The following is a 26,521-nucleotide window of genomic DNA, read 5'->3' on the forward strand; positions in this document are numbered from 1 at the left end:
AAGTGCTTCTGAAGCCCTTTAGAAAAGCTTGGTTCAGTATCCCCGGTCAAATGGTTTAGTTGTCAGAAAGGATTCCGTTTCTATTTCCACATGAGGGTTTCTGGTTCATTGTGTGAAGACGTCCAGGTTTGCTCCATATCACATCGCATTAGCTCAGTCTTTGCAGCTGTCTCAAGTCAGGGTGATGTTGCAGATTGCTATGAGGTCTCGTGGCCAAACCCTGTAAGAATGTCACCACAGTCCCTTCTGCACCGGTCTTCCCAATATGATCAGTAAATGTCAATGGAGAAAGGAAAAATACACATTTGGGCATGGATTCTACTGCACAAATCACACCACAAGTGTTTGAATTTTTTTTGAAGTTATTGTATTTGGAAGTGAGCATAAATATCACAATAATATTTATTTTACCCTGGGATTTTTATGATTCCACTTTAGCTAATATGGATTCAACCTTTCAGAAGATTTTATGACAGACTTAAAGAGTGTTAGAGCTCAGGAACAATTATGTGGCTGCGGGCTTGTGTTTCAGAAAGGTCAGGATCTGATTTAATGCTGCTCCACCCTCCCAAAAGCACGTCTTGCTCTCAGTGTGTTTCTGGATGTCAGAATGTCACTAGCAAACTCCGTATGTGCTCATCCCACCACCCGTCTAAAAGCTGTCGTCCAAGCTACCCATTCCTCAGCAGTCGCTTTGCTCAAACCCGATGTCCTTGATTACCCATATCACAATTATCCAGTTGCACTGCGACTCTGGTCTGGGGCAAGACAACTGACTTCCCAGGCAGGAAAGGAGACACTAGCTCATGCTTCAGCTTTTCTCCTCCTCAACAGAGAGTTCAGACGAAGCTGGCTGGAGTCAGCTCCACAAACTCAAGCGTTGTGGCTGAGCAGAAGACATACCCAGGAGCCTCATCCTGCTGATCCAGGCTCCTCCTCCAGTGTCACTCATGCAGAGCTTTATTTTCAAGCGGGGGTACAAACCAAGGCACTTGCACGTCTCCTTTTCCAGGGAGCAGAGCGTCACTAAGGTCACAGTGGTGGACTATGCCAAGTGCAATGGTCCATACAGCGAGGAGAGACCACGGCATCGTGCCGTGACCAGAGTCCTTGCACACAGAAGCCTTGCAAGGGCTGTTGCTCAGGTACAGCCTCTCCCCAGCTGAGACCTGCCACATCAGACACTGGTGCTTGGAAGGATCTCCTTACCTGCTGCATGTGACAAAGAGGAAAACTGAGCAAAAAGAGCGTTGCAGGGATGAACCCTGCTGCAAGGATGAGCAGATAAATGATGCAGAGTTGAGCTGCATGAGAATGAGACTCAGAGCATGAGACCGGGCAGATTGGGCACAGTTTTCAGGCAAAGAGCCACCCTTGCTGTTGCCCCATGCCAGGCAGCTATCCGCATAAGAAACGCAGACAATTAACTTATGTATGGCTGAGTTCTTACCCTGATAGACTATTTTCCAAAACATTCTCGGCAACAGTGTTACCAAACACCAAAGGACTAATTCAGGCTCCTCTTGAACATGAATGAGATGAAAACTTTCAACAAATAAAAGCATTTCCCTCAGCTCACTGGGATTCAGTCAGATCCTGACGCTCATTCTCCCCATTCCTTACCTTTCAGACATTGGTCTGCACTTTGCTGGGCATAAAGAAGATGAAATATGAAGAGTAATTTGGGATATTAAAGATCTATTTCTTTCAAATAAAGCAGAAGCTATTACTGAATTCTCCTGAAGGCTGGAGGAAAAGGACTAGAAAAATTAAAAGGCTGAACATAATTAATGAATGCTCATTTAGAATTGGCTATCATACAACATCTTGGAAGCTAAATTTGCAGCTGAAGAGAGCAGGCTGTGTGCAGAAATAGGCTCTGGAAGGAGCTCCATGTGCCTTGTGTCAAGCTGGGGGGAAAGATAGGGAGCTGCGGTTGCAGGGAGGTCCCTTCAAGCATGGAGTGATGACACCTGCCAAAAGCCCCTCGGAGCAGAAAGGTCAGCTGCAGTAAGAATAACACGTTAAAGCACATGGGTTGATTCCAGTTGTGCCCATCTGCATACATTTTATTCATTAGCTTCAGTGGAGTCCCTCCACGTTTAAGCCCGTATTAGTGAAATCACAATCTTGCCCTGAAAGTACAAGCGGGCCACAGCTGGAAGCAAATGCAAATACTTGGAAACAGAAAACAGAAAGTCAGTCATTAATTGTAAGAGAAAACATGACTAATGATTTCAAATTAAATAATATTTGCATGATATTTTAATTAGCAAGGATAATGTTTATTTTACTTACATAGAAGTTCTGGATACATAAATTCCAACCTACATATTTCAGTTGCCATAACAACTTGATACATTTATTCTCTTGTGTCATTTTTTATTGCATCAGTGCGGCTTTTTTTTTTTTTAAACAACCAAAAAAAAAAAACCCCCAAAACCCAACTGCTTTGGTTGCTACGATAACACAATATTTTTTAATTGTTCTTTTCACATTTAATTCTTCTTGAAACCGATATACTTTCCCTCCAAAGATGTTCACAGCACAGTGTGGGAATTTCACTACCAATTCCAGGGCTCAGTGCTGGGTTTGCCAGAAATCCCAAGGATATGTATAGCTCTTTAGCTCAAACTGCTACTTCAGTGGCATCCTTAGGGCACTAGTCATATGGCTGGAGGTCAAGATTTTAACAGGAGACCTACACAGCAACAGCCCCCAGCTGGTGCATTTTCCCCTGAAAACCAGAGATAAATTAAATGAGTGCTAGACCCTTCAGAAAGGTGCGTAGCTGTAGTAGATTTGAGGCAGCAGCGGCAGCAAACATAGCTGCAGAGATGCAAAACATTTAAGTCAATCACTGCAGTGCTCTCCAGGCCAGGAGGATATTACAGAGCAGTTTCCGCATTACATACACACTGGTGTAACACATGATGAGCTAGACTTTGCTTTTATCCAGGAGCAGAACTGATTCCTAAACTCTTGAGGCCTTCAAGGAGTTGGCTCAAATCTTTTTACAAATCCAGACAATCAAATGGTGTCGCGATGGGAGGAACAGAGAGGATAAGGATGGCCTTTCTCCTCCCCACCTCCGGGCACCTGTGCAGCGGAGTGGAGCCTGCTGCTGCCCATTCACCTTGCCCAGCTCTGCACCCCCGCAAATGGACCCATTTCAATTAAATTGCAATCACCTAACTGCTGATGTTGCATTTCTATCTGGTTCACTGTAACAACCACAGAGAGACTGTATTAATTAATAGCAATTATAATGAGGTGCAAGATGAGGAACTGCTTGGTAACCATTGTTCCATACGGCTGGCAGGCAGTGACCTCAGATTAGAGATAACAGGGCATTTATGAATGTAAGGTTAGAGGGTTTGATGGAAAAGAACTAGTGCAATGGCTCCTGTGGACTGCCTTGTCCTTTGGGGGCAGCTCGTCATGTACTGCTAACTATAACAGCCTCCTCTTCGGTCAGGAGAGCTATGACGATTGCTTTCAGAGGACTGTATCCCTCTTGGTTCTCAGGAGAACAAGAGTGTGCACATGTGTAACCACGCACAGCTTAGGGCAAGCTCTAGCACTATATTTTTACAATGACAAGTCTCGTATCTCTTTTTTGTTTCTGATCATACTATTCCTCTTTATAAAAATGGTGTGTGCTATGTTAGAGTAAGAAAAAAAATTAAAATAGAATTCTAACAACTCCAAATAGGAGAAACACCCAACAGTGCTAGGTGCTGCATGATAACCTTGTAGGAAATACATTTAAATAAGTCGCTCAGATAATGCAAAATTAAATTCTGATTTATCTCATGATGCACTGCAGGTCCATAGCAAATCCAAGAACAGAATTCAGTCTCCTGTCTCCACCACTGGCCCACAGTCTCTTCCTATTTACACACACCGCCAAAGAAATCACAGAGGAGGAAACAACCCACTTTTCACTTGAGATGAAATTTTGTGCCTGTTCTTGCCAGAAAGGGTGAATTTAAGTCAGTCTACTCAATAGCAGTAATAAAACCAGTGCCATTTGGAGCACTGGTTTATGATATGTCATAAAGTGGTTCTTAAGAAGACCAAAGGTGTTTTACACCAATGCAAGGATACAAAGCCAGTATTAAAGAAAGGGAAGGGAAGGGAAGGGAAGGGAAGGGAAGGGAAGGGAAGGGAAGGGAAGGGAAGGGAAGGGAAGGGAAGGGAAGGGAAGGGAAGGGAAGGGAAGGGAAGGGAAGGGAAGAGAAGAGAAGAGAAGAGAAGAGAAGAGAAGAGAAGAGAAGAGAAGAGAAGAGAAGAGAAGAGAAGAGAAGAGAAGAGAAGAGAAGAGAAGAGAAGAGAAAGAAAAGAGAAGAGAGAGGAGAGGAGAGGAGAGGAGAGGAGAGGAGAGGAGAGGAGAGAAGAGAAGAGAAGAGAAGAGAAGAGAAGAGAAGAGAAGAGAAGAGAAGAGAAGAGAAGAGAAGAGAAGAGAAGGAAAGAAAAGAGAAGGAAAGAGAAGGAAAGAGAAAGAAAGAGAAGGAAAGAGAAGGAAAGAGAAGGAAAGAGAAGGAAAGAGAAGAGAAGAGAAGAGAAGAGAAGAGAAGAGAAGAGAAGAGAAGAGAAGAGAAGAGAAGAGAAGAGAAGAGAAGAGAAGAGAAGAGAAGAGAAGAGAAGAGAAGAAAAGAAAAGAGAAGAAAAGAAAAGAGAAGAAAAGAAAAGAAAAGAAAAGAAAAGAAAAGAGAAGAAAAGAGAAGAAAAGAGAAGAAAAGAGAAGAAAAGAAAAGAAAAGAGAAGAAAAGAGAAGAAAAGAGAAGAAAAGAGAAGAAAAGAGAAGAAAAGAGAAGAAAAGGAAAGAAAAGGAAAGGAAAGGAAAGAAAAGAAAAGAAAAGAAAAGAAAAGAAAAGAAAAGAAAAGAAAAGAAAAGAAAAGAAAAGAAAAGGAAAAGAAAAGAAAAGAAAAGAAAAGAAAAGAAAAGAAAAGAAAAGAAAAGAAAAGAAAAGAAAAGAAAAGAAAAGAAAAGAAAAGAAAAGAAAAGAAAAGAAAAGAAAAGAAAAGAAAAGAAAAGAAAAGAAAAGAAAAGAAAAGAAAAGAAAAGAAAAGAAAAGAAAAGAAAAGAAAAGAAAAGAAAAAGAACCCAAACCCACAAAATCAAAGCCCTGGAGAATATTGTAAAGACTTTTACTTCTGGAGATAGTTTTGCTTGAAGCATCCTGAACCTCGGTACAGAATAATACTTGTTTCAGCCAGAGCCATAGGGAGGGGAAGGAAGCAGTGGCTGTCGTTCCGGTGGCAGGCTGCCTTGCAAAGTCATGGCTGCCGAGCTCCACAGTCATATATACTTATGCTGACATGCAAAAATACTGCAGCTAAACAAAACCTTCGGCAAAACACAGTGCCATCTCTCTTCATTCAGCTTCCCTCCTCCAGAGCATTACAAAATGCTTCGCACCAATATATATAAAAGAAAGAGGACTCAAAAGGTAAGTTAAGTGAAATGACTCAGGCCATTAAACTACAGAATATGTCATCACGCTCCCTAAATGTTGAGAAACAGAAAACAATGTGAAGTGAAAGGAAAACCAAACATTCCCTAAATACTTTGCAGAAGGCTGGAGCTCCATGGAGCTGCCAGACTACTTCCTTTGTGACAACTGTCATGAGCTAAATGCTGGATAGGAATCTGCCACTGCCTAATGGAGAGATGGCAGAAACCTACGCTTTTATGTGAGGACTCCAAGAACTATTGACACTAGCCACTGACCAAGGTTATTAAAGAATTATGGACTGTACAGGGATTTTGGCTCCTGCGAGCTTGCAGTTGTGGAGGCACAGAAATGTAAGGGCAGCTGTAACTGCATTAAATAAACATCACCGCCAACCGCCTCATGAGAAAAGGAGCAAACGCCTCATGTGCCAGGCAGTGCCAAGGGTGGTAGGGAGGCATTCTCCTAGTGCATGAACTGCTCCTGCCAGGCATACATCCCTACGTAGCCCATCTGGTTCCTACAGGGACCAGGAATCCTCCACAGCTGCCAGCTGAAGCTGATATTTCTTTACTTGAGAGACAGTGCCCTTGTCACAGCTCACTGACACTGAGGTCCAGATGACACTATCAGAAGAGGAGTCTAGATGAGGCAATAAATTCAATCTCATGAAAACTGTCTCTGACTCTACAACACCTCACACTAAAGCTGTCTGCTCCTTTATGCATTTGAAATGTGTCTAGGCAGCTTAGATGATAAGTCTTTCTCCTTTCTCTCGGGATGTATCTACCATCGAGGTGGCTGGCTCCGGTGGAGATGGACATATAGGCCTGGAGGAATGCCAGAAAAAAATTTATTTGAAAATATATTCACCCTTGATGAATAATTGCTTGAAACATCCCCAATCACCTTTATGTACTAGTTACTCTACAACCTTACTTCTCATTAGCAGGGGCTCAAATTCCAATTCTGGTTGTATTCAGAAGCCTCATAAAAACATTGATGTTTATTAATGTCAACAGCACACAGCTCTGTGTGCTATTCGTTATATGTAGCCCATTCTTTACAACCTATTGCATAATTACTATCAGGTCAACATCGCATTTCACTAGCTTACAAACAAAGTAGAATTAAGCAAGATCATCTTCTCGACACATTTTTGTGCAGTACTTAGTAAAACAGGGTTCACAAGAGGGGCCCCTGCAAGAGATGGTCAAGTCTAATATTGCACTTTTAAAGGATTCTGGCAAAAAATGCAGTTTCTACTATTAAGACAAATATCTGCAGTCAGTGATGTCATTTCACAGTTTCAGAACGTCGCACTGCCTGTTTTATTAGCTATGGTTAACTAGGAATCTTGTCCATATATCTGTGACCAACAACCTGATCACAGTGGAAGACAATCCAAGCCTTCGCTACCTTTTGGCTGGGCTGCAACAAAACCCTGTGAAGCTGGGCACAAAGTCTCTTGTTTTTTCCAAGTCGACTACAACCTGAACAGAAAGCTGCAGCGCTGCCCTCTGCTCAGCACTGAGCAAGGATGTCACATCAGTCCTCCCCTCTCTGTGATGGCTCTCCACAGAACACAGCATCAACACAAAGAGGTTTTTGGTCCTTGTCCAAGGGTAAGAAGATCAGCACAAATTGCAAATGAAGAGCAAGATATGACAATTCTAATCCTCAAAAGTAGCAGAAGCGTCCGCTGTGAGCGCAAAGGTATGTGCGCGTGTCAGGCACATTCCCTAGGAGGGAAGAAAAGCAAGAAAGCCAACTAAGAAATAAAGTGATACTGAATTAAGAAACTGCATTAATAAATACACCCATAACTGCAGAAGGTGGACTGTTTCAGGCAACAGTGTAGTCAGCATCCTAAATACTGAAAGCTCTAGTTACAGGCTTGCTGCTGACCTAGCAAAGATACCGTTGGGTACCCCGGGAGCATTTACTGTCAAAAAAAGTACAAGATATCTCAAAAAAAGAATACTGATTACGTAAATGGAGGCATATGTCTGTCATGAATCTTCCTACTCTTTAGGAAGAGAGCAAGTTGTCTGTTATGTTACCTCTGGTTTTCTACAAACAAATGCAACACCAAAAAATGTGTGAGAAGACACCCGTCTGATGTCATAAATGACCTGAAATCTCTCAGCAGATCTCTTCTTATTGTAACTAACAAATTCCAAAACACACAGATCAAACTTGTTTAGTCGTTCATTAAAACGAGCCTTCTTCCAACAAAGTGGAGTTCAGATCCACTGTGTCTGTTACTCTTGATTTAATTTCTTTTCCAGCTTGTACAACACCTGTTTGCATTGTCTCTTCTCAGAAAGAGACACCTCGGCTACCCGAAAGTGCTGAGCCAAAAAAAAAATTAAAAATACAGTGCCAGAGCACAGCATTTCAGAAAACCAGGTAGGCTTCCCTCAACTCCTGCAAAGAACTGGAGGGTCTGGGAAACCTTCACCACTTAGGTTTGTCCTTTCGGCAAAGAAACTTTACACAGCTGCAACAATGAATTGAACACTGCTATTGGGGTTATAACTATGTAGTAAGAAGGCTGGCCTCTTGACAGAAAAGCAGAAGCAGCCATACATACCAGCCAAGCAGCGGCTAGACTGCTGAAATCCTTCACAGGCACATAGAACCATCAGTGGGTTCAACCATTGCTCCCCACCGGCATTGTGTAGGTTTACACAGGCTAATGAAAGCGTGAGATTCAGCTAACATGGCATTTTGTAAACAGGAGATATTTGAAGATGCATTAAAAATTTGGTTTCAGAACTCATCTGTAAAACTAGTTTTCTGGGGTTTGGGTGGATAGGCATCTCTCAGAGACATGAGGCTGCAGATATCCAGCCACAGGTTACATCTCCTTTGTGTTACTACATGGGGCTTCTGCTCCATCAAACTGTCCATTTTAGTTCAAGACCACAGAAATTGGAGAAACATGAGCAAACAGTGGGACAATATTGATCAACAGGAGGAGAACATCATATCAGGAATGATTGCTGTGGCTGCAACCACCTCTCCTTTGGGACAAATGACAATTTTAAAGATGAAATGAGATAATCTCACAGCTCTTTCTGAAGAGCTCCTGTACACTGAAAGTAGCAATGCCAGGAAAGTTCCTCAGTGAATATGTCACAAAGAGCTGAGGAAGCAGATGCGGAGGTCAATCACTAGAGCAGTACAAGGGAAGAAGTGCAAAGAAGAGACAGGCCATGACAGGCCTTAAAAGAAAGACAAATAGAGCAGTGTTGATATAGCGGAAACGTGGAAGTCAGAGGCTTCCAACAGCAAGAAAAATATGGTTAGAGAAATAAGCCCGGAAAGTGATCTCCATACAAGGCTGTTTGGATGGGTAAATGGATCAAGATGAGACAGGAAAAAGTATCACGTTCCTCTTTTCAAGGAGGAGGAGAATGGCGGAGTGAAAGTCACTCCTCCACAGAACACGAAGGTCTAGACAAACGCTTTATTCATGATCCACCTAAATATTATAATGGAAAATAAGCAATAAATTGTCTCGTCCCTAAAACGGGGGCAGTTTTCACTGTAACCTGGTACAGATTAAAGTGGTACAGGTGATAGTTAAGCACAGTCAAACGTATAAACTGTACAAGCTGGAAATGCATAAAGTCCCGGGGTTCTAGTCATGTCATTTGTAACTATACTATACATATAAAATATGTAGAGAAATTACATTTCCAAGTTGACAGTTTTCCTTTAATTTCCCAGGTTGCTGCATTTGGGATTGTATTTACTATTTGTTAAAACCTTTTTTTCTCTTTCATATATATCTACATTTTTATCTTACTGAGCAAAGATATCTGCACCTGCCCAAGAAATCACTCTCAGGGTGATCTTTATATGACCCAGAAGTCTTGGGGTGATATCTTTCTTTATTCCTGGGAACTATTTAAGAAGTATTTTAATAAAGAAGTATTGGTAGACTGCAGAAATATATAATGGGCTCTTAAACCTCTCTGTGGAGACCTGTGTCCTTTGCACGTGGAGGGCAGTGAATTCTCTTGCTTAGTTACTCACATTGGTGAATGATCAGAGTTAATAAACGGGTAAGTGAGACAAATTGCTGTGAAATATTTTTAGAGTGAAACTTAACTAGAGAACATTCGTCCCTGAATATCAATTTTACAGAACTCTTACAGTTTTACAGGGCAAAGAACTATATTTTTAAAGAGTTGATGTATTTGTTTTTGCAGGTGGTTAAAATATAACTTCTCAGAATCTTATTAAAAACAATGAATTATATCACATATTCTTTGGAGGAACTGCTAGCTTGTGGTAGCCTGTTGGAACACACTGATATTTTTATGTTGGTAATTTTTTCAGATTACTCTGGTATGACAATAGTCCTTGTTAAAACATATCATGTTTTAGAAAAATTATTTTAGAAAAAATACGTTGAAATTGCAAGAGTTTTTTGTTAAGTGATATTTTCATAGTATCTTCAACTACTAGATCTATCATTTTTTGACCTCGATACACAGAAGTGGAATTTACACAATAGTCTGACCTCAATGCTTATCGCAATAGAGGGCCAGTGCTTAATTAAAAGTTTGGCTAATTCTGTATGCTGGTTAATATTCAGGCACATTTTCATTGGGGAAATTTATTGTTTCTGGTCCCTAGCAGCTGTTCTGGCCTGCTACCAATCCTTTGCAGATGTAATAACAAATCCCAGATCAGAAAACTGCCTAGAGGTTGTTTGATAGGCATATTACATAAATGTGAAAAAAAAAAAAAATAAAACCAAACAAACCTGCTGTGGTGAATGTGAATCCTTCATCATTGCTGATCTGGTTTAGTTTTTTTAATACCAAAATCCCAAATCTGTTCTTCCTCCCACTAATGTCAGTAGAAAACAATTATTAAACTAAATAAACCATTATCAAACTAATTCAAAACCAATTCCCTGTCAGAAAGGACCTGTCAGACCAGTGGTTCCTCTAAACTCTCTTGCAAAGCACACCAATATGATGGTGGTGTTAAAATAAAAGCGAGAAACAAAAAAAAAAAAGAAAACGCTTTTTACGTGAGTATGCCTAACTCTATGCAAGCACAAGGAGATGGCAGAAGCAGAACGATACCTAGCTCCGAGACTTGCCCAGGGGCACAGAAATCGTCTGTTCAGAGAGCGGCATGACGCGCGTGCTGCCCTACTCTCAGCATCACGTCTTCATCAGAAAACTCTCCTGTAGGGATTTGGGACATGGAGGTCAGAACGCTGTACTCCCAAGCGTTTCTGTCCACAGGGTAACGCTGCTCTGCATACATACAGCTTCGAGGTTTAAAATGGAAACATTGGCCCGACCACATTAAAACACGCTCAGAAGCAACTCTAAAGTGACATTTAACAGACGCACTGGCACTCAAGTTATTGACAAGCTACAGAACAAATAACAAATTTATAAATAGAGACCCGGCATGGGTATCCAGTATGGGTAAGACATTTTGCTGCAGCTAGTCATAAATAAGGTTTATAATAACACAGTGACTTCGCAGTTACCCGTTTCTAAACATTAGTCAAACCATGTGAGAAGGCAAGTGCATAAAATAATCTCTCCAAGTGAAGCATACCTTATTAATGCACAGAAAATAAAATTGTAAAATTATTGTATATTAAAAAACCCGTGAAGTCAAGCTTCAGCATTGTTAACAATTATCCAGTTACGGCTGTTACGCATCCTTGGGTGCAAAAGGGACGCAACTGTAGCAAAACACAAACCGAGATGTCACCTCCACCGTACCCCTTAAAAAGACTGCTGCCTTCTTGAAGGAGAACTTAGTGCCAAATAGAATTACATGGGAATTGGCTCCGGTACAAAATCAACCCACAGACACAAACTGCACTTGATCAGATAAATGTATACTGTAGGAGCTAAATCTAGTGAAGAAACAGACACATAAAACTGGATGTTTTGAACCTTTCTAATGAAACATTATGGTCGATCGTACCTAATGACTCTTGCATATTAAGTATAATCATTTAAACAGAATCATATTTGGCTCCTGGGAGTAAACCAAGCCATACAAATTAAGCTGTACCCAGTTACAAAGAAAGAAAACAAACACAAATCCAAAGAGACTGAATTTTATAGGCGCATATAGAAGGGCCTCGCAGGTCCACATTTTTCAGACAAGCTGTTAGTGTGAAACAGATTAATGGTTTGATAATTGCTCCAGGCAGAAGATTTTTAAGTAAGGTTTTACTACTGGAACTTTTACAAAGCCAGCACTTAAAGGACAGAGAAGTAATTACAACGTTTATAATAGCTGGGTACAAGGAGAGCAGGCATTCCTGAAGCAAGCAGAAATAGGAGGCTTCGCTTTGCACCCTGCAATTGACTGTCTGTGCAAAACGCGCCTCTAAACGTTAAGAAATGCATGGAAGAAGAGGAATTAAATGAAGAACTAGAATCTTTGGGGACGTCTCAAAGCAATGATATCACACTGCACTGAATGTAGATTGAGCATGTGAGATCGGTGTGTGATGACCAAACTTGCACAGTAATTGCAAATGATTCTCGTTCAATATGCTAAAAGTATCTGCACCATATGCCCTATAAGTAAATAGTCTTTTCATGCTATGATACAGGGACAAGCAGACCTTCAGCTACCAGATTTATACATAAGCGCGACAGCAGAGCGTTCTTTTCCTTCACCTCAGTCTTCCATCTGAATAAAGGTCAAAACACTGCTGGCCAGAATTAAGTAGCACTGGAGAGCAAACTAATGAAAGCAGAGGTTAAAACAAGGGTAAATTTATGTCTTTTAATGGGTGTCTGGAGCTGAGCACAAGCCTGTAGCTTCAAGCAGTGTTACTATTGTCTTAGCTAAAGAGCAATTCAATTTTTGTTATACCAGATGGATACCTCCATCTAGGTACTTTTATGTTCTCCATTATTGTCTTTTCTGAGCATCTCACAGTTTTAATTGTATCTATCCACACAACACTTAGGCAGGAGACATCCTTTATCTAGTGACTGTTTAACGCAATGCAGAGAGCGCTGGGAAGGAAGAAGACCTTCTCGCAGGGAAGCGACCATTTGCCAAGCTGAGGAGCTGGGCTCAGACGTGCGTTCCCGCTCTCAGACTCCCAGAACCCACTAACTCAGCTGCACAATTGCAAAGCTTTGATAGCAGAGATGGACAGTACCTTTCCCCAGCCTTATCTGGAACTGGGTAGGGCGAGAGAACTCTTCTGAGCAGTGGAAGACCTGAATTTAAACCACTTCCAGCCGAATCCCTATCTTACATTTCCTAAGGGTGAAAAGAAATCAGTCTTCTCTCTCCAACAGGGACAATTTAAGAGCTCTAATTTCAGAAAACGCTTTCAAGCTGTGAATGCTGGTCTTATAAAGCTTGGTCCAAAGAAGCAATGAAGCTCTTTGGCAGAGGCAAAATTACAAACAAACCCTTTCTTCAAGATTTTCAGCAGCAGATTGGGCACATCCCCAGTCAGCATGCTAGCTGCGGTGAATGCCATGCTGAATGTTTATAAAATAAGGTAATGCTGAGTTTCCTAGCACTGAGCACTTTCTGTGCTTCTAGTCCAAACAAATTAAGATTAGACTTGCAAAACAGCTAAAGCGCTCATTATACAGGCTTGCCCTTTTCTTACTCTTCCCTGAGCATCTGCTTCTGGCCCCTGCTGGAAGTCAGGTACCAGGCTGCACGGGCAAGATAATTGTTGCTTGGTTTAAGCCAATGTGGGTGCTTTGTTACTGTGACTTGAAATGACTCAGCTTAAAAGTAGTTGAGATCCTCGGACCTGCTGAGGCACTTTATCTTTGCAGTGTCAGGTCTCCCATAGCCATGTTGTCAAGGCAGCTAGCTGGCATTTGTTTGTTCCCAAAATGAGCTGGACTGGACCATATCAATCAGCTCAATGCCTAAGCACTGTCAACATCCACAAACTACATATTCCTGGGATACCTTCTCAACCTCCTCAGTTAATCCAAACACACCTCCTCCCCTATGTGTCACCAACGCTTCCACTGAAGGCAGCATCCTGCTAGTTGGAATTATAGAATCATAGACTAGTTTTGGAAGAGACCTTTAAAGGTCATCTAGTCCAAACTCCCTGCAATGAGCAGGAACATCTTCAACTAGATCAGGTTGCTCAGAGCCCCATCCAACCTGACCTTGAATGTTTCCAGGGATGGGGCATCTACCACCTCTCTGGAGAACCTGTTCCAGTGTTTCGCCACTCTCACTGTAAAGAATTTCTTCCTTATATCTAGTCTGAATCTACGCTCTTTTACTTTAAAACCATTACCCCTTGTCCTATTGCAACAGGCCCTACTAAAAAGTCCCTCCCCATGGTCAGGCATTCCCCTAAATGCAGTTTGAGAGGAATGAACATAGGGTTCCTGTGACAGTGCCTTACATACTAGGCATTTGGAGTGGGGTTTTTAATATTTCCTGTTAAATTCTGCCACTTCCAGATTTGAATATACGTGGTGGTGACAATGGGGAGGTGGAGAAGGGTTCAGACATAACAGGGAGAAGGGTTTTGCACCTATGACTCTTCAAGACTGATGTCTGGGCACTTGCTGGGGATGGAAGAGTCCACCCCTGGATATGCCGAAGAAGACAAAATATCCTATACTTTAATATTCATCAGAGCAATAGTAATTATAAACTCTAGGCTATAGAGTCAGCACTCTGTCCCAATAAATATTTAATTATTCCATATAAATTGGCAGTACCCCAACAAGAAAAAGCAAAATGTTACCTGCCAGCATAATGCGTAGGGCACTCTCACGGGTGAGAAGAGAAGCACTAGCAGCTCCTCTCTGGTCAAGAAGGGAGCTGAATATGGATTTCCACATCCTTGGAAAATGTCCTAACCAAATAGCTTCTTCAAAAGGAAAATTCAATCAGCAATGCCTTTACACACGTTGCAAAAGAAGTCTAGCTATGGTCTTATTTACAGAAAAGAGATCATGATTCTGAACCTTAATTGGGATAAGGTACCAACATCTTAATGATGCAGATTTTAAGGGAATGACATCTTGCCCCCTGTTTTAATTTATTATAGGTGTGTTCTGGATTTGTGGACCTTAATCCTGGACATCAATTTCTTCCTATGCAGTGCACCACAACATATGGTCCTTAACTGATACCTGGCCATGATGAGATACCTCAGACACTATAATTCCCAGTTCCCTTCCGTGACTCAGTTCTTCAGTCCTCCTCTCAAACCTCACATATGGTTCCTTCAGAAAGTACCCAGAACAGCAAGGAATTAAAAACTGCAGTTCCCAATTCCTGAGTTAGTATTTTCATTAATAAACAAATCTTGCAGAGTAGTTTCCAGGAGGTTTTTTTATATGCATGGAGATATAGATATATATAGAGATATATAGTGTCTGTGCTGTCAAGACTAATTGCCTTCCACAGTGCCACAAGTCTTTTTTTTTTTTAACTAAAATATTTCACTTCTCCACGTACAGCTCTTTTGACAAGAGTCTAAGCCAACTAAATATTTTTTTTCCCGAAAGACCAGATTTTTCATTAGGACCCAGCATTTGTTGTTACACGAGCGTATTACCTAAAATGACGACGCTGCTGAGGAAAAGCAGGTCACAAAGGTCATTTTAAAAGAGTGAGAGAAAGAAAGGCAGAGAAGCTGGAAGCTCCTGCTATTATGTATGATTAGTTAAACACATGTTTAAGTGCTTTTTGGAACAGAGGTGAATAGGCTGTTCTCCACGTCTACTGTGAATTGAACAAAAACTAATGGGTTCTAATTGCAGTTAGAGAAACTCCAGTTTGTCATCAGGAAAGACTTTCTATCGGCGAGGGAATAAGTTGCCTGGAGAAGTTGTTGACTCTCCACCATGGGAGGTTTTAAAGAACACATTAGATAAACATATGTCAGGAACAGTTCAAATACAGTAGATCTGGCCTAGGGCAAGAGAATGGACAACATGAATTTTTTCAGGTTTTCTTCAGAATGGTATTCTAGACTTCCTACATCATGACTAATATGTTGGACTTTTTCATTTATTAACTGACATGTCACATTCCCTGCTTTCTGTATGAATATATAAAACAAATAAAAGCCTTCACAAGCAGAGCTCAGTAAACATTTTTCGTGAACTTGCCCCAAAACAGTTTCATTGATTCTGAAACTATCCACCAATTTAAGTTGATTTTGTCAAGTTGAATTTACAGGAGGGAAAACAACAGGGATAGATTCACACAAAAAAATATTCATATATGTCTTTCTTCCTTATTCACTAACACCCACCCACTGAAATTATTTTGGTCTATGATATTTACAGCTCTGCCAGATACATTGCCACATATATTTAGTTTCTGTACAGGGTGAAATGCAATAATAAAAATATGACGATAGGTAATGCTGCATTTTGCATCCAGAAAGATTAATATCACCTAACATTCTAATGACCAAGAAAGCCGTTAACAGTGGAATAAAAATCAAGGACGTGGTGTTTAAATGCATAAGCCATACCAAAGCATTTATCGATTTCAGGAGCCCCTTTGGGATCAATGCCTGAATAGCACAGAGCTTAACTAGAAGCATGCAAGTAAAGAAACTAGGAAAAAAAGAAAAAAAAAAAAAAAAGAAAAAAGCAGCAATTATCACTGGGCCCCAAGACATGCTTTGTTAATTCCATTGTTTGTAGCCATGGGGTTCTATGTGTGGTCATTCATGCTAATAATTTAGATGTAACTGGTTCTGGCACATGTGGTGAGCAAATATATATTCCCTTGATTTTTCATTTGCTTTTTCAAAAGCCATTCAAAATTAAAGTGTCCGAGTTTGGGAGATGTCCTTCTTCTGAGAGACTCCCTGAGAAGGATGGGAGGTTATAGGATGGGTCATGACCCTTTCACCTCTCTTAATTGATGAAGATCCATTCCCAGTACATGGTAAGTTCTAGCGTAAGTTTGTTACAAACCACTATGGTGATCACAGATGCCAAGTGAGAGAGTTTAGAGGCCAGACATCTCTATATGGGAAATTTGTGCAGTATTGCAAACAACAATCTAAAACCTTTTCTGTTATCTGACAGTCTACACTTTTACATATATAGAGTATATACAATATATATCAACACAAAGAAGAGGTCGCAGGATACCTGACCTGGACAGTGAAATGTGCTTTCCTTTTTTAATCAACAATTAAGATCAAACATAAATACAGAAAAAGGACCATTTTATGTAGAAAATTAACACATAGACAGCCAAGGAAGGTTTTGAGTGGAAGGCATAAAAGGAGGTTGGCCTCTGGACTCAATGATCATGCTTGGGCTTTTATTGCAGAGGAACACTGCATGAAAGAGGAGAGGTTTTTTCTTTCCACATTTGGGACATGTAATTGAGAACGGAAAAGGAAAGTACAAAACCTTCAGTTCCTATAAGGAATAGACCATGAATAAGAATTTATGTGATGTATTAGATTATCCAGTTACATTTTCATAGGGCAATTTTTCATAGAAAGCAAAGTACCATATTGGATTTGTACAGCAGCTGGTATATTCAGCATGTGTTAATCAGTTCTGACTCGGAACTGCCGATAGTATGTTGTGCTGTTGAAAGGAAAAAAACAAAAGCCTACACTTCTAGCCTGTTGTGTCTGCAGTTGGACCCATAAAACACATATAGGTATAATTTTTAAAGGGACTAAACACTTTGTGCACCCATCAGACTGATGAAATTTATGGATAGACAGCAAATTTGAAAATGATGGTACCCTGGGCTCTGACTGCCAGCACCCTGGCTTGAAATGGTTATTCCAGTTTCTGAGCAATAGTTTTCTGTTGTTTTGCTTTAAATCCAAACATCGTTTTCATAAGACGAGCAAAGTTTGGAGTTAGCCCTATATATTCTACTACTTTCAGCATAGAACTTGGAGGTTAAATTCCTCTGGTCAAGACTAGCAGCACACCTCTTAGACAACAATGAGGTTAAGGGAGAGGGGGTTGAGGGTCAAATACTTTGATGAGGCTGGAATGAAAAGAGAGTCTGTGACCCACTGTCTTTCTCAGGTGCTTCAAGAGATAACATGCTGGAATACACTTTCACCATTTTAAAGCATATAGCTTTGTGCAAAAAAAAAAAAGACAGAGATTAGCTTGCTGCGTCTTCAAGCTGGGACTCAAATGTTAAATCATTCATGGGATATATCCTACATTAACGTTAAGACTCATTTGTTCTGATTTCACTCAAAATCAGAATGCTTGTTCTCATTAATTCTGCAAGCTTCTTTTGCTAATTAATTTTTACAATAAATTTCTTCATTTCTTCAGAGAGTTTTGTTCTAGCCGCCTGCAATTCTGATTTATCTTTTCAAAGATTCACATATAAAATGTCATGTAGAACTACAGTTTGTTTCTGGGTTTTACATTTAAAAAGAGGAAAGCTCTTAAAAATAGTCATGCCTATGGAAAGTGTTTTGGAACAACTTTTAAAACTTGCAGTTCCTCTCAAACCATAACAACAATGGAAATTGTTATACATTTCCCTCATCTTTGATTTTGGTCTGGAGATTTGCAGTTTGCAGTCCATGCCCCCTCTATTTCTGTCTCACTGTTTAAGAACAGAGCAATCCATTGCTTGGTTCTGTGGGTTTTGTTTTTGTCTTTGAAGTACAAACGTGGTGGGAGGCAATTAGTTTAGATTGCTAATTTAGTTAATAATAATCTAGAGGCAGGCAAAGACAGATTAGAGCCAGTGGTGACAAATAAAGGTTTTGAATCCTTCCACTGGCTACAGAAGAAAAGCAAAGGTGTATAACCTTCTTCTATATATCAGTTCCTCATACAGAGACTATTTTGGTTGAATCTCTGTGCACTTGGGCTACGGAAAAAGTCGGCCCAATGTCAATCCCAGAAATATGAAAAGTCCTATTAAAATTTTTGCACAGGATACAGTCACTGGAGTATTAATAACCTCAGTGGTTATTAGCAAGTCAAGGAGATACAGTCTCTTTTGGGGGTAATCACGGACACCAAGTGTCAGGTAAAGTACACCAAAGACAAGAAAAAGAAAGTTTTTTACTTCCCCTTTGACAGATGGCAATTGAAAGGATAAAGAAGTTAGCAACATATTCAAGGTCAGAGAGATAACACTATACATCTTCCATATTCAAATCTAATTCCTTAATTAAGGTCATTCCTTCAATCTTATAAATCATTGCATGGCCTTTTGCAGGCTTGAGATATCTCACTCATTATATACATTTTAATTCTTAATCTGTTAAATTACCTCTTGGTTTTTCTGCAGATTTTCATGGTCTGTAGCAGATGTTGTCTTCTCCCATTTCTCTGCAACTTGATTTGCCTCTTCTATTTTTTGCTCATAGCTTTTCTGGGAATTTAGCAGCGTCACTTCATAAAACTCTTGAATATCTGTTGGTAAAGAGGAACAAGTAAAACACATTATTTGACACATTGGCTTTCGAATCCCTGGTGTTTTCCTTTGGCCGATATATACTTACACATTATCATCCTAATGATAAACACCTATTACATTTCTAGTACAAAGCACCAAGATGCAAATTTGTTTTCTAAAATGTCAGCGAGATTCTTGAGGCATATTCTCATTTTCAAGAGGTTCTTACAAATCATTTCGAAGAAGTAAAGGGATAATATTTATAAGAAGAGATTGAAGGAACATGTCACATGCACACCTGAACAATAGAGGTAGAACAGACCCTTACACAGTCAGTCACAGATCGTTTTGAACAATCAAGTAGAAATCTGTAGATTTAAAACACCCTAAGAGAAGCATGTTGTCAGACTCCATCCCAGGCACCTGAGCCACTCCCAGCCCTATCTGCAGGTGCATTTGGGATTTTTTTTAAAGTAGGATGCACAACTTGAAGCAAGACTTTGTGGATTCATCACTTCAACCTGTTGTCATTCAGAAGTGGCTAGTTAACATTTGGTTTCAGCCAAGAGTAAGCAACAAGCCAGCTCTTAATATCCCATTCAGACATTTCTATCACTGAACAGATATGCAAGATCCAGCAGTGAAAACACTTTCACTGAAACCTGTGCATGTAATGACCTAAGGAGAGGAGAAGAAAGTGTTTCCCTTCCTTGGGCCAAGAAGGTGTTAGTCAGGTAGTCACAAACAGGAGGTAACACATTGTCTAACAGAGATATTAGACTTACTAAAGAAGAAAAAAGAAAAAAAATCACATTATTTTAATTAAGAACAATGAACACGTTTTCTCCTGAATAAGAAAGAAAGAAAACCATTTCAGGGAGAAAGATTGCATGTACCTGGATATCCCCTGGGAGTTCAAAGGGCTGGTTATAAAAACTACTATGCTTTCAATGAGTGGTGCTCTCTAATGAGCGCTACCTAAGACATAAAAAGTGTGGGAAGGCATGACCATCAACAGGTAGGTGTCGGCAAAAGAAGAGAAGGGGACAGGGAAACCTTTCTGATATTAAGTGAAGAAATTATAGGGGAAAATCAAGCTTAACTGTACATACACAATGTCTTTCATAAACATTTGTGACTGTGGTTTTTTTATTTTGTATTTTGTGAAGAAACGATCTGTTTGCATGTTACCTTAAATTGGATTAATAGTAGCCCCAAGGTAATGAGACAATCAGAAAACATTACTCAGTGGAAGCTGTGATAAATCTATACCTGACAATATCAAGAGCCCAAACATCCCAGGCTGCTCCAGCATGTCTACAAGAAAAGAGTTTCCCAGAATAGCTTCTTAGACCAGAAAAGAAAAATCTTCCAGCATTAGCCATAGAGCCTGTCTGGCAAAGAAGAAAATACTGGGGCCGTGTCTGAACTTCAGAGGCAGCTGGGGGGTATTGTCATACAGGGTCAGATCCCACATCTGGGCCAGGAAGACATCGTTCCTGACTATAATAAATAACCTGCCATGGAGGTACGTCTGCATTCTCTGTCATGCGCTGGCTCACACAACAGGAGACCGAACTGGGTTGCGTGTGCCAAGCAGAACTGAAGGAGCCAGGGAGGCACGGGGAGGAACACAGCAGAGGCACTCTGATTTCTGCGGCTTTCAAGGGACAGCCAAAAGTACTCTGCTGGGTCTGTGCTCATCCACACATGAAGTCTCTGGCCAGATTTCTCAGAGTCTTTCTTCCCTCTTTAGTAACAATTGAAATTGAACTTTTCTTTTAACTCCTTTTACAGCTTTCCGACTCATTATGTACTCTATTTCTCATGTATAATGGGAAAAATTAATCAGAAATTTTAATTTTAGCATTAATAACTGTGATCCATAGGAAGTAGATACTAACTTCTATGTCACAGAAATAGTTGTAAGAATTTGTGTTTCATATTGCTAAGAAGATTTAACTTCACCATTAAAACTAGGACCTACTTTTAAAATGAAAAGCTATAAGAGAGTTGAAATGAGAATGGAAGTTTCTCCCTTCTCATTGGGGAGATTTTTTACGGTCACTTTGAGCGCTCATAGTACAATTGCAAACAGTTGTAATATATGGTTCGATGCCAGGTCAATTTGTATTGCAGCTGCAAGTAAAACATATCAGGCTAATATGTAATTATCTCTAGATAAATACTTTGCAGAAATAAACTAGAAATTGCCCTCTGGCAGTGGCATTCAGCTGGCATCGCTGTTGTTATCAGAGTATTAATTGGGTTGACAGTCGTCAATCAAGGAACAGCCGAAAAGTGCTTTCGCTCTAACTTTAAAGACTGCCTCACCCTAGTGTTTTCATTTAAAATAACGTCTGAGCCACATTTGCATGTGTATGCACGTGGGCAAAAATAAAAATTAAAGCCTCGGTCTCTTTGTAAAGGTCCTTATCTATTCCGAGGAGGCCGTGGGTTGCTTTCACCGGAATAATGATCACTGGTGTGCGGAGAAGAGCGTTTCAGTGTACTTAGGCGGTTACAGAAGAAAGCACAGCCGATTCACTCGGTTGGTTGCTTTGTCATTCCGTAAGCTAAAATTGCCATTTCTATGGAACGAGGGCAGCCAGTAACTTGCAGTCAATCAAGGTTAGCAGAAAATAAGATCTGTAATTTGCTCGGAGTAAAACTTGCTCTATCGAGTTATCTCCATTATGCAAGAGGTGCAATCGTACTAGGAGGGGAAAACGGTTGAATACTACTGAGGATGGGAAAAGAGGTGTAGAGGAGGTGATGGGATCAAGCAGCTGTAGAATCAAGGTTGGAGCCAAGGTCATAAAAAGTTAAAGCCTGGTAACTCTTATGTAAAATGACCAAAATACAGTCTGGCTCCTAGTGGGGGCTTACAGGATGATAATTCAACAAAAAGATTCAAATCTTAAATTAAATCTGTGCCGAGTATTTCTTGGCACTATATCCCCTCCCTTCCATGAAAACAAGTTCAGATTTCATTTAGAAATGGCAATATTACTATTGATGAGCACAAAACACCTCTCCAGATGAACTGTTCAAATCTCTGCTCCACTCTAAACATTTTGTTAAGCGATGAATTCATGTTTGTTTAAAGTGTCTGTGAATCTCACTGGATTTTCAGTCCGACTGAATTTGCTCATTTACTTCTTAAGAGATTACTTACTTTATTTAATAAACTCTGCTTGCTCTTCCTTTAGCCTAGCCCAAATGTTTTGTCAGTTTTGTTGTATAAAGATAAATTGCATACGAGAAATTATATATATTCTAATATGAAGCAATGCTAAAGATACCATGATATATTCTATTTTGGATAATTCCATCACTGGGGAAGCGGGAAAACAAATTTTCTCTACATCAGCACGGTGGAGAACGCATCAGTATCACTTTACAAATGCCCACGGACAAGTACACTGCAAATCACTGCGTCTGTGCTCTGCAGGCACATTGCCAGGACCCCCCTCTCCTGTCTTACAGACCTGTGCAAGAGTGAGCAGGGGCTAATCGTTAGCGATATGCCAGGGAGCGCTTTCTTCTACTAAAGCTGGATCCACTTCTCAGTGCGAAGTCTTGTTTTCCTTACTGCTGTTTAAAATATATATATATTAATTATTAAGGTTCAATTTGACTTGTGCGCACTGTTACTTTTTTTTTTTTTAAAGAAAATCTAAACAAAAATAATTTGGACAAAGAATAAGAACTGGAGAACACAATGTATTCTATGTATTCACGTAGAAAAGCAACCTTTCTTTCAGACAGCAGCTATGTAGAAAGAAAAACGTATGATCAGATAAAGCTGAACAGGCTGCCTAACTTCTGCCATTTTCTGACTTTTGAGTGATTGGTGCTGCAGTCCTGCGACCATTATTCCAGTGCAGTTTCTGTTCCAATTTATATGCATCACAATATCCATTCGTTATAGGAACACTTTACCACTCTCATAGCAAAAGGGTTAAATAATATGAAAAGTCAAAACTGTTGAATAACCCAAACTACTTTCTGTCTTCTGTGACCATGGGCTTTCGCCAGCATTCTAATGAGGGAAAATAAGATAAAGCAATACAATTTCTCATTCATCTGTAAGCACTTCAGCACCAGAAAGATAGAACCAAATTGAAGGGAATTCAGACAAAGACGGATGATTAAAGGTCTGAGAGGACTAACTTTTGAGCAAAGATTAAAGGAAGAGAATAATAACAACGTACACTTTCATACTTCCTTTCATTTCAAAGCAAAACAAACATTAAGAACCATATCGTGTTGCCCGAGAAAATTGTGTAAGACCTCAAAGAGAAGCAAACCATCAGGGTTGAACTGTGGAAGCCCACAAACAAGCACCCCAGGTGTGTCCATCCCTTTGTGATCAATAACCCATTTACAGCGGCTTCAGGGCAACGTTAGTCCATGTTCAAACACCCTCTTTGCCGGGCAGGGTAGATGCAGCTGCACGAGCAGATCTGGAACGATGCCCTGGTGTGCTAGGAATGAGGCAGGAGCCACTCACTCCTACAAGCTTCCTCCTTTATTCAAGATACTCGCTGGTGTAACTTAAAGTCAGAAGGGAAAGGTAGTCAGCATTTGCTCCTATTTATGTCCTCTCTACTACTGACCCAACTTCAGCTGAGTAAATCAGCATAACCCAGCTGGTAGCCCCAAGGTTGGATGAAGTATATGAGACAGCTTTGGCATCTGCATGATTTTCACCTACGCAGAGAAGCGCTGGCAGGTACCAAACGCATCGCAGTACTTCTATGCACAGTCAGAAATTTAGCCATCAAGGCACATGCATCCCAGCACACTGAGCAGCTGGGATCACCCCGTTGTATCTCTTTAATGCCAGCTGACACTTTGCACGTACCTAACCGACGCAAAGGGTTAGGAAGCAAGAATATCAAAAGATGGGTTTACCAAGTAACACGGTGCAAAATGCAGAGGGGCTCAACTTGAGCTGGTACAGGTTTACAATGCAGCTCTACAGTGAGGATAGATTGGCAGAGTGCCGAACTCAGGATTCAGAAGATGGGGTATAAAGAAAACCAGAGCAGGAGTGGAGAGAAAAATATCTTGTATCTCTTTTGCATTTACAAAACTGAGGGGAGGAAGAGGAATGTCTGTATTCCATTAACAAGCAAGCTGATGCTAGGCTTTCTGATACCATCTATATTTTATAGAACACAAACAATTAAGCTTAAAAGGATAATCTTGTACATCGCTTAGCCCGAAGTTGTTCTGCATGTGTCAGCAAATGCTGCTCCCCAGTGCCTTGACAGTACACGTGGCCACTTGTAAGAGAGCAGGGCGAACTATTCCACGCACCAAACCTTACCCAAAGTCCACTCAAGTTGCAGACACCTACCCGCCACAGCATGTTTTGACCTCCAGGAAGGGAGCACGCTGTGCTGACGGCTGTTCCAAAAGCTGTTACCTTCATCTGTGCTTAGCAATGAGAGAGGATTTCCTTGTGACGCATGCGTCTTGTTGCCACCGCTCTTCACTCTATGTAGATGATGCCTTGAGACCATTTAGAAATGGCACCAATATTCTGGGATCTGCAGTAATCGTCTGTTGCTTCTGCAGATAGCTGTACATTTTTGCATTTAACTGTAATGTCATTAACAACGTAGAATCCCATTACCCAAGAAACGAGTTCCCTGTGCATCATCTTTCTGTAGACCCAAACTGGAAATTGGAACTAATATTCTATAGGATAAAAAGAAAAGCTTGCTTTTTTTTTTTTCTTTTCCTCCTTCTAGAGGTCCTTAGCCATGGAATTCATTTTTCCTATGCTGTGCCAGTGCCCCGACTTGCTTTGCGGTATAACTCCCATCTGTTTTTCCAGGGCATTCAGGGACAAGGTGGAATGGGGGTCTAAGGCACATGCAAACACAAGCTGTTTCCTTTCCGGAAAATTTGGGGCAGTCTTTTCGTCTATGTGTAGGATAGTGTCTGATATGTACCTTTTAATGTTGTGTGACCCAGCACAAATGGCTACTGTCTGGCAGAACACTGCGAATCAAAATAAAGTCAATTGTTACAGGCTCTTCCTGCAAGTCCTTTTTTTAACTAAGGGAACATTACAGCGTACGGCTAAATGGCATCATTTATATCCTGGGGAGCAGATTATGCTGGGTCAGCTTCAGCCATCTGGTCTGAATTATTAGGTAGGAGTAAGGAGGATTGTGCAGGATGTCGTTCAAGAAGGAAAACTGATTCAGGCAGCAGAAGTAGCAGGGAAGTGATCAGAGATCACACCAGCCTGCCAGTAAAGGGCTTTAAAGGCCCTGCCCGTGGAAGCGGTCCAAAGGGAGGTTAAATAACATACTTCACCAAATGCAACCATGTTTTGTGGGTTTTTCAAGCAAAATGTTTCCATATTGAGTAAAATAGCCATTATCAGAGAGAAAAAAAAAACAAAACATAACAGAAAAGAAACTTAACTTGAAATTGGATGAGTTTTCAACTGAAGCAGGACTGTGGCACAGACCCTGTGTGAGAAATGGCAGATCTCCAGTTATCAAGCTGGTACCTAGCTTTACGGTCATGGTGAGCTCAAACCTGCCCCCATTAGCATCCCTCAGTGCAGCAGCAGTCAAAAATGCCTTTCCCATTTCAGCTATATCTCATCCCCAGGGCTCCACACGTATTTGCCTTGGGTCCACACTAATAAAGGTGGTGTGAGATTCGACAATAAAGGAAAAGCTCAAGGCTGATTTTTTTACAATTGGCAGTGGTAACGCCAAGATATGTCAAGTCAAAATGAAATTTAGGAGCCCTGTGGCAAGGTTTTCAAACATAAGCTTTTGGTGCATGAGAAACATAGATGCTAACCCAACAGAAAGAATTACCGCAGAAGCAGAGAACAGGTTCTCTACTCCATGCAGGCAGTGAAACGGTGCAGTGCAAGCCAGGGAAGCAGTCTTCTGCCAAAAGCCTACAGTTGATAAATGTTCCTAAATCTATTAAAAGCAGCATACTCTGGTAGAACATGTACCAAAGTAGGCAGCAGGAAATACAGTTTCTTTTATTAACCTGTCTTGATTCTTGAGCTCAGGCAAATCACTTCTATTTGGTCCAGAAAACCTTTTGAGGTCCCTTCCGACCTGAATTATCCAACGATCCTTTGTGCATCCAGGTTGTAAACTCTTTGGGGCAGGAACCATTACAAAGCAGGTACATACCTGAGCAAAATGATATCTTTTTATCAAAAAAAGCTTTGAAACAGTCTACATGCTGTAATAATAACTGAATGGTTAGTAATTAATGACTCTTGCAATAGTTATTTAGACGTATGAAACAAAAATGGTTTTGAGTACTTCTGGATGTGCTGTACAATAGTATCATGATTGGGTTTTGTAATATACCCAAAATACATTCAGAGCTCTCTCAAACTTCTCAGCTAGGAATATCTGCCTCCAAGGAAGCTGTCCAAAATCTGGGGAGAATAAAATATTCAGCACAGATTGCTGTGCACAGAGAGGACAAAATAATTGCTGCAGCCCTCTCTATATGAGTGATGCTTATGTTAACAGGTGAAAACTAGAAAGCAGTAAGTCAGACAGTCAAGTCAGTATTTAAGCCTATTGGTGATGATATTGAGTGTAGTACTACAGTTTTACCTATATATTCCAATCTCTTATTCATAAATAAGCACCGCAGTC

At 40.5% G+C, this 26,521-nt stretch overlaps 1 protein-coding gene across 5 annotated transcripts in view; it reads right to left on the minus strand.

Annotated features, from left to right (window-relative positions):
• The window catches only part of DLG2 (discs large MAGUK scaffold protein 2), a 1,065,252-nt gene that overhangs the window by 916,556 nt on the left and 122,175 nt on the right, over positions 1-26,521 (minus strand). For all 5 annotated transcript variants that reach the window (XM_054813806.1, XM_054813780.1, XM_054813784.1 and 2 more), the window contains one exon: positions 18,726-18,868. In XM_054813806.1, coding sequence (XP_054669781.1) covers positions 18,726-18,868 — 143 coding nt within the window. The remainder of the gene's footprint in view (positions 1-18,725; positions 18,869-26,521) is intronic.

The sequence above is a fragment of the Grus americana genome, chromosome 1, assembly GCF_028858705.1.
Source record: "Grus americana isolate bGruAme1 chromosome 1, bGruAme1.mat, whole genome shotgun sequence".
Classification (NCBI taxonomy): Eukaryota; Metazoa; Chordata; class Aves; order Gruiformes; family Gruidae; genus Grus; species Grus americana.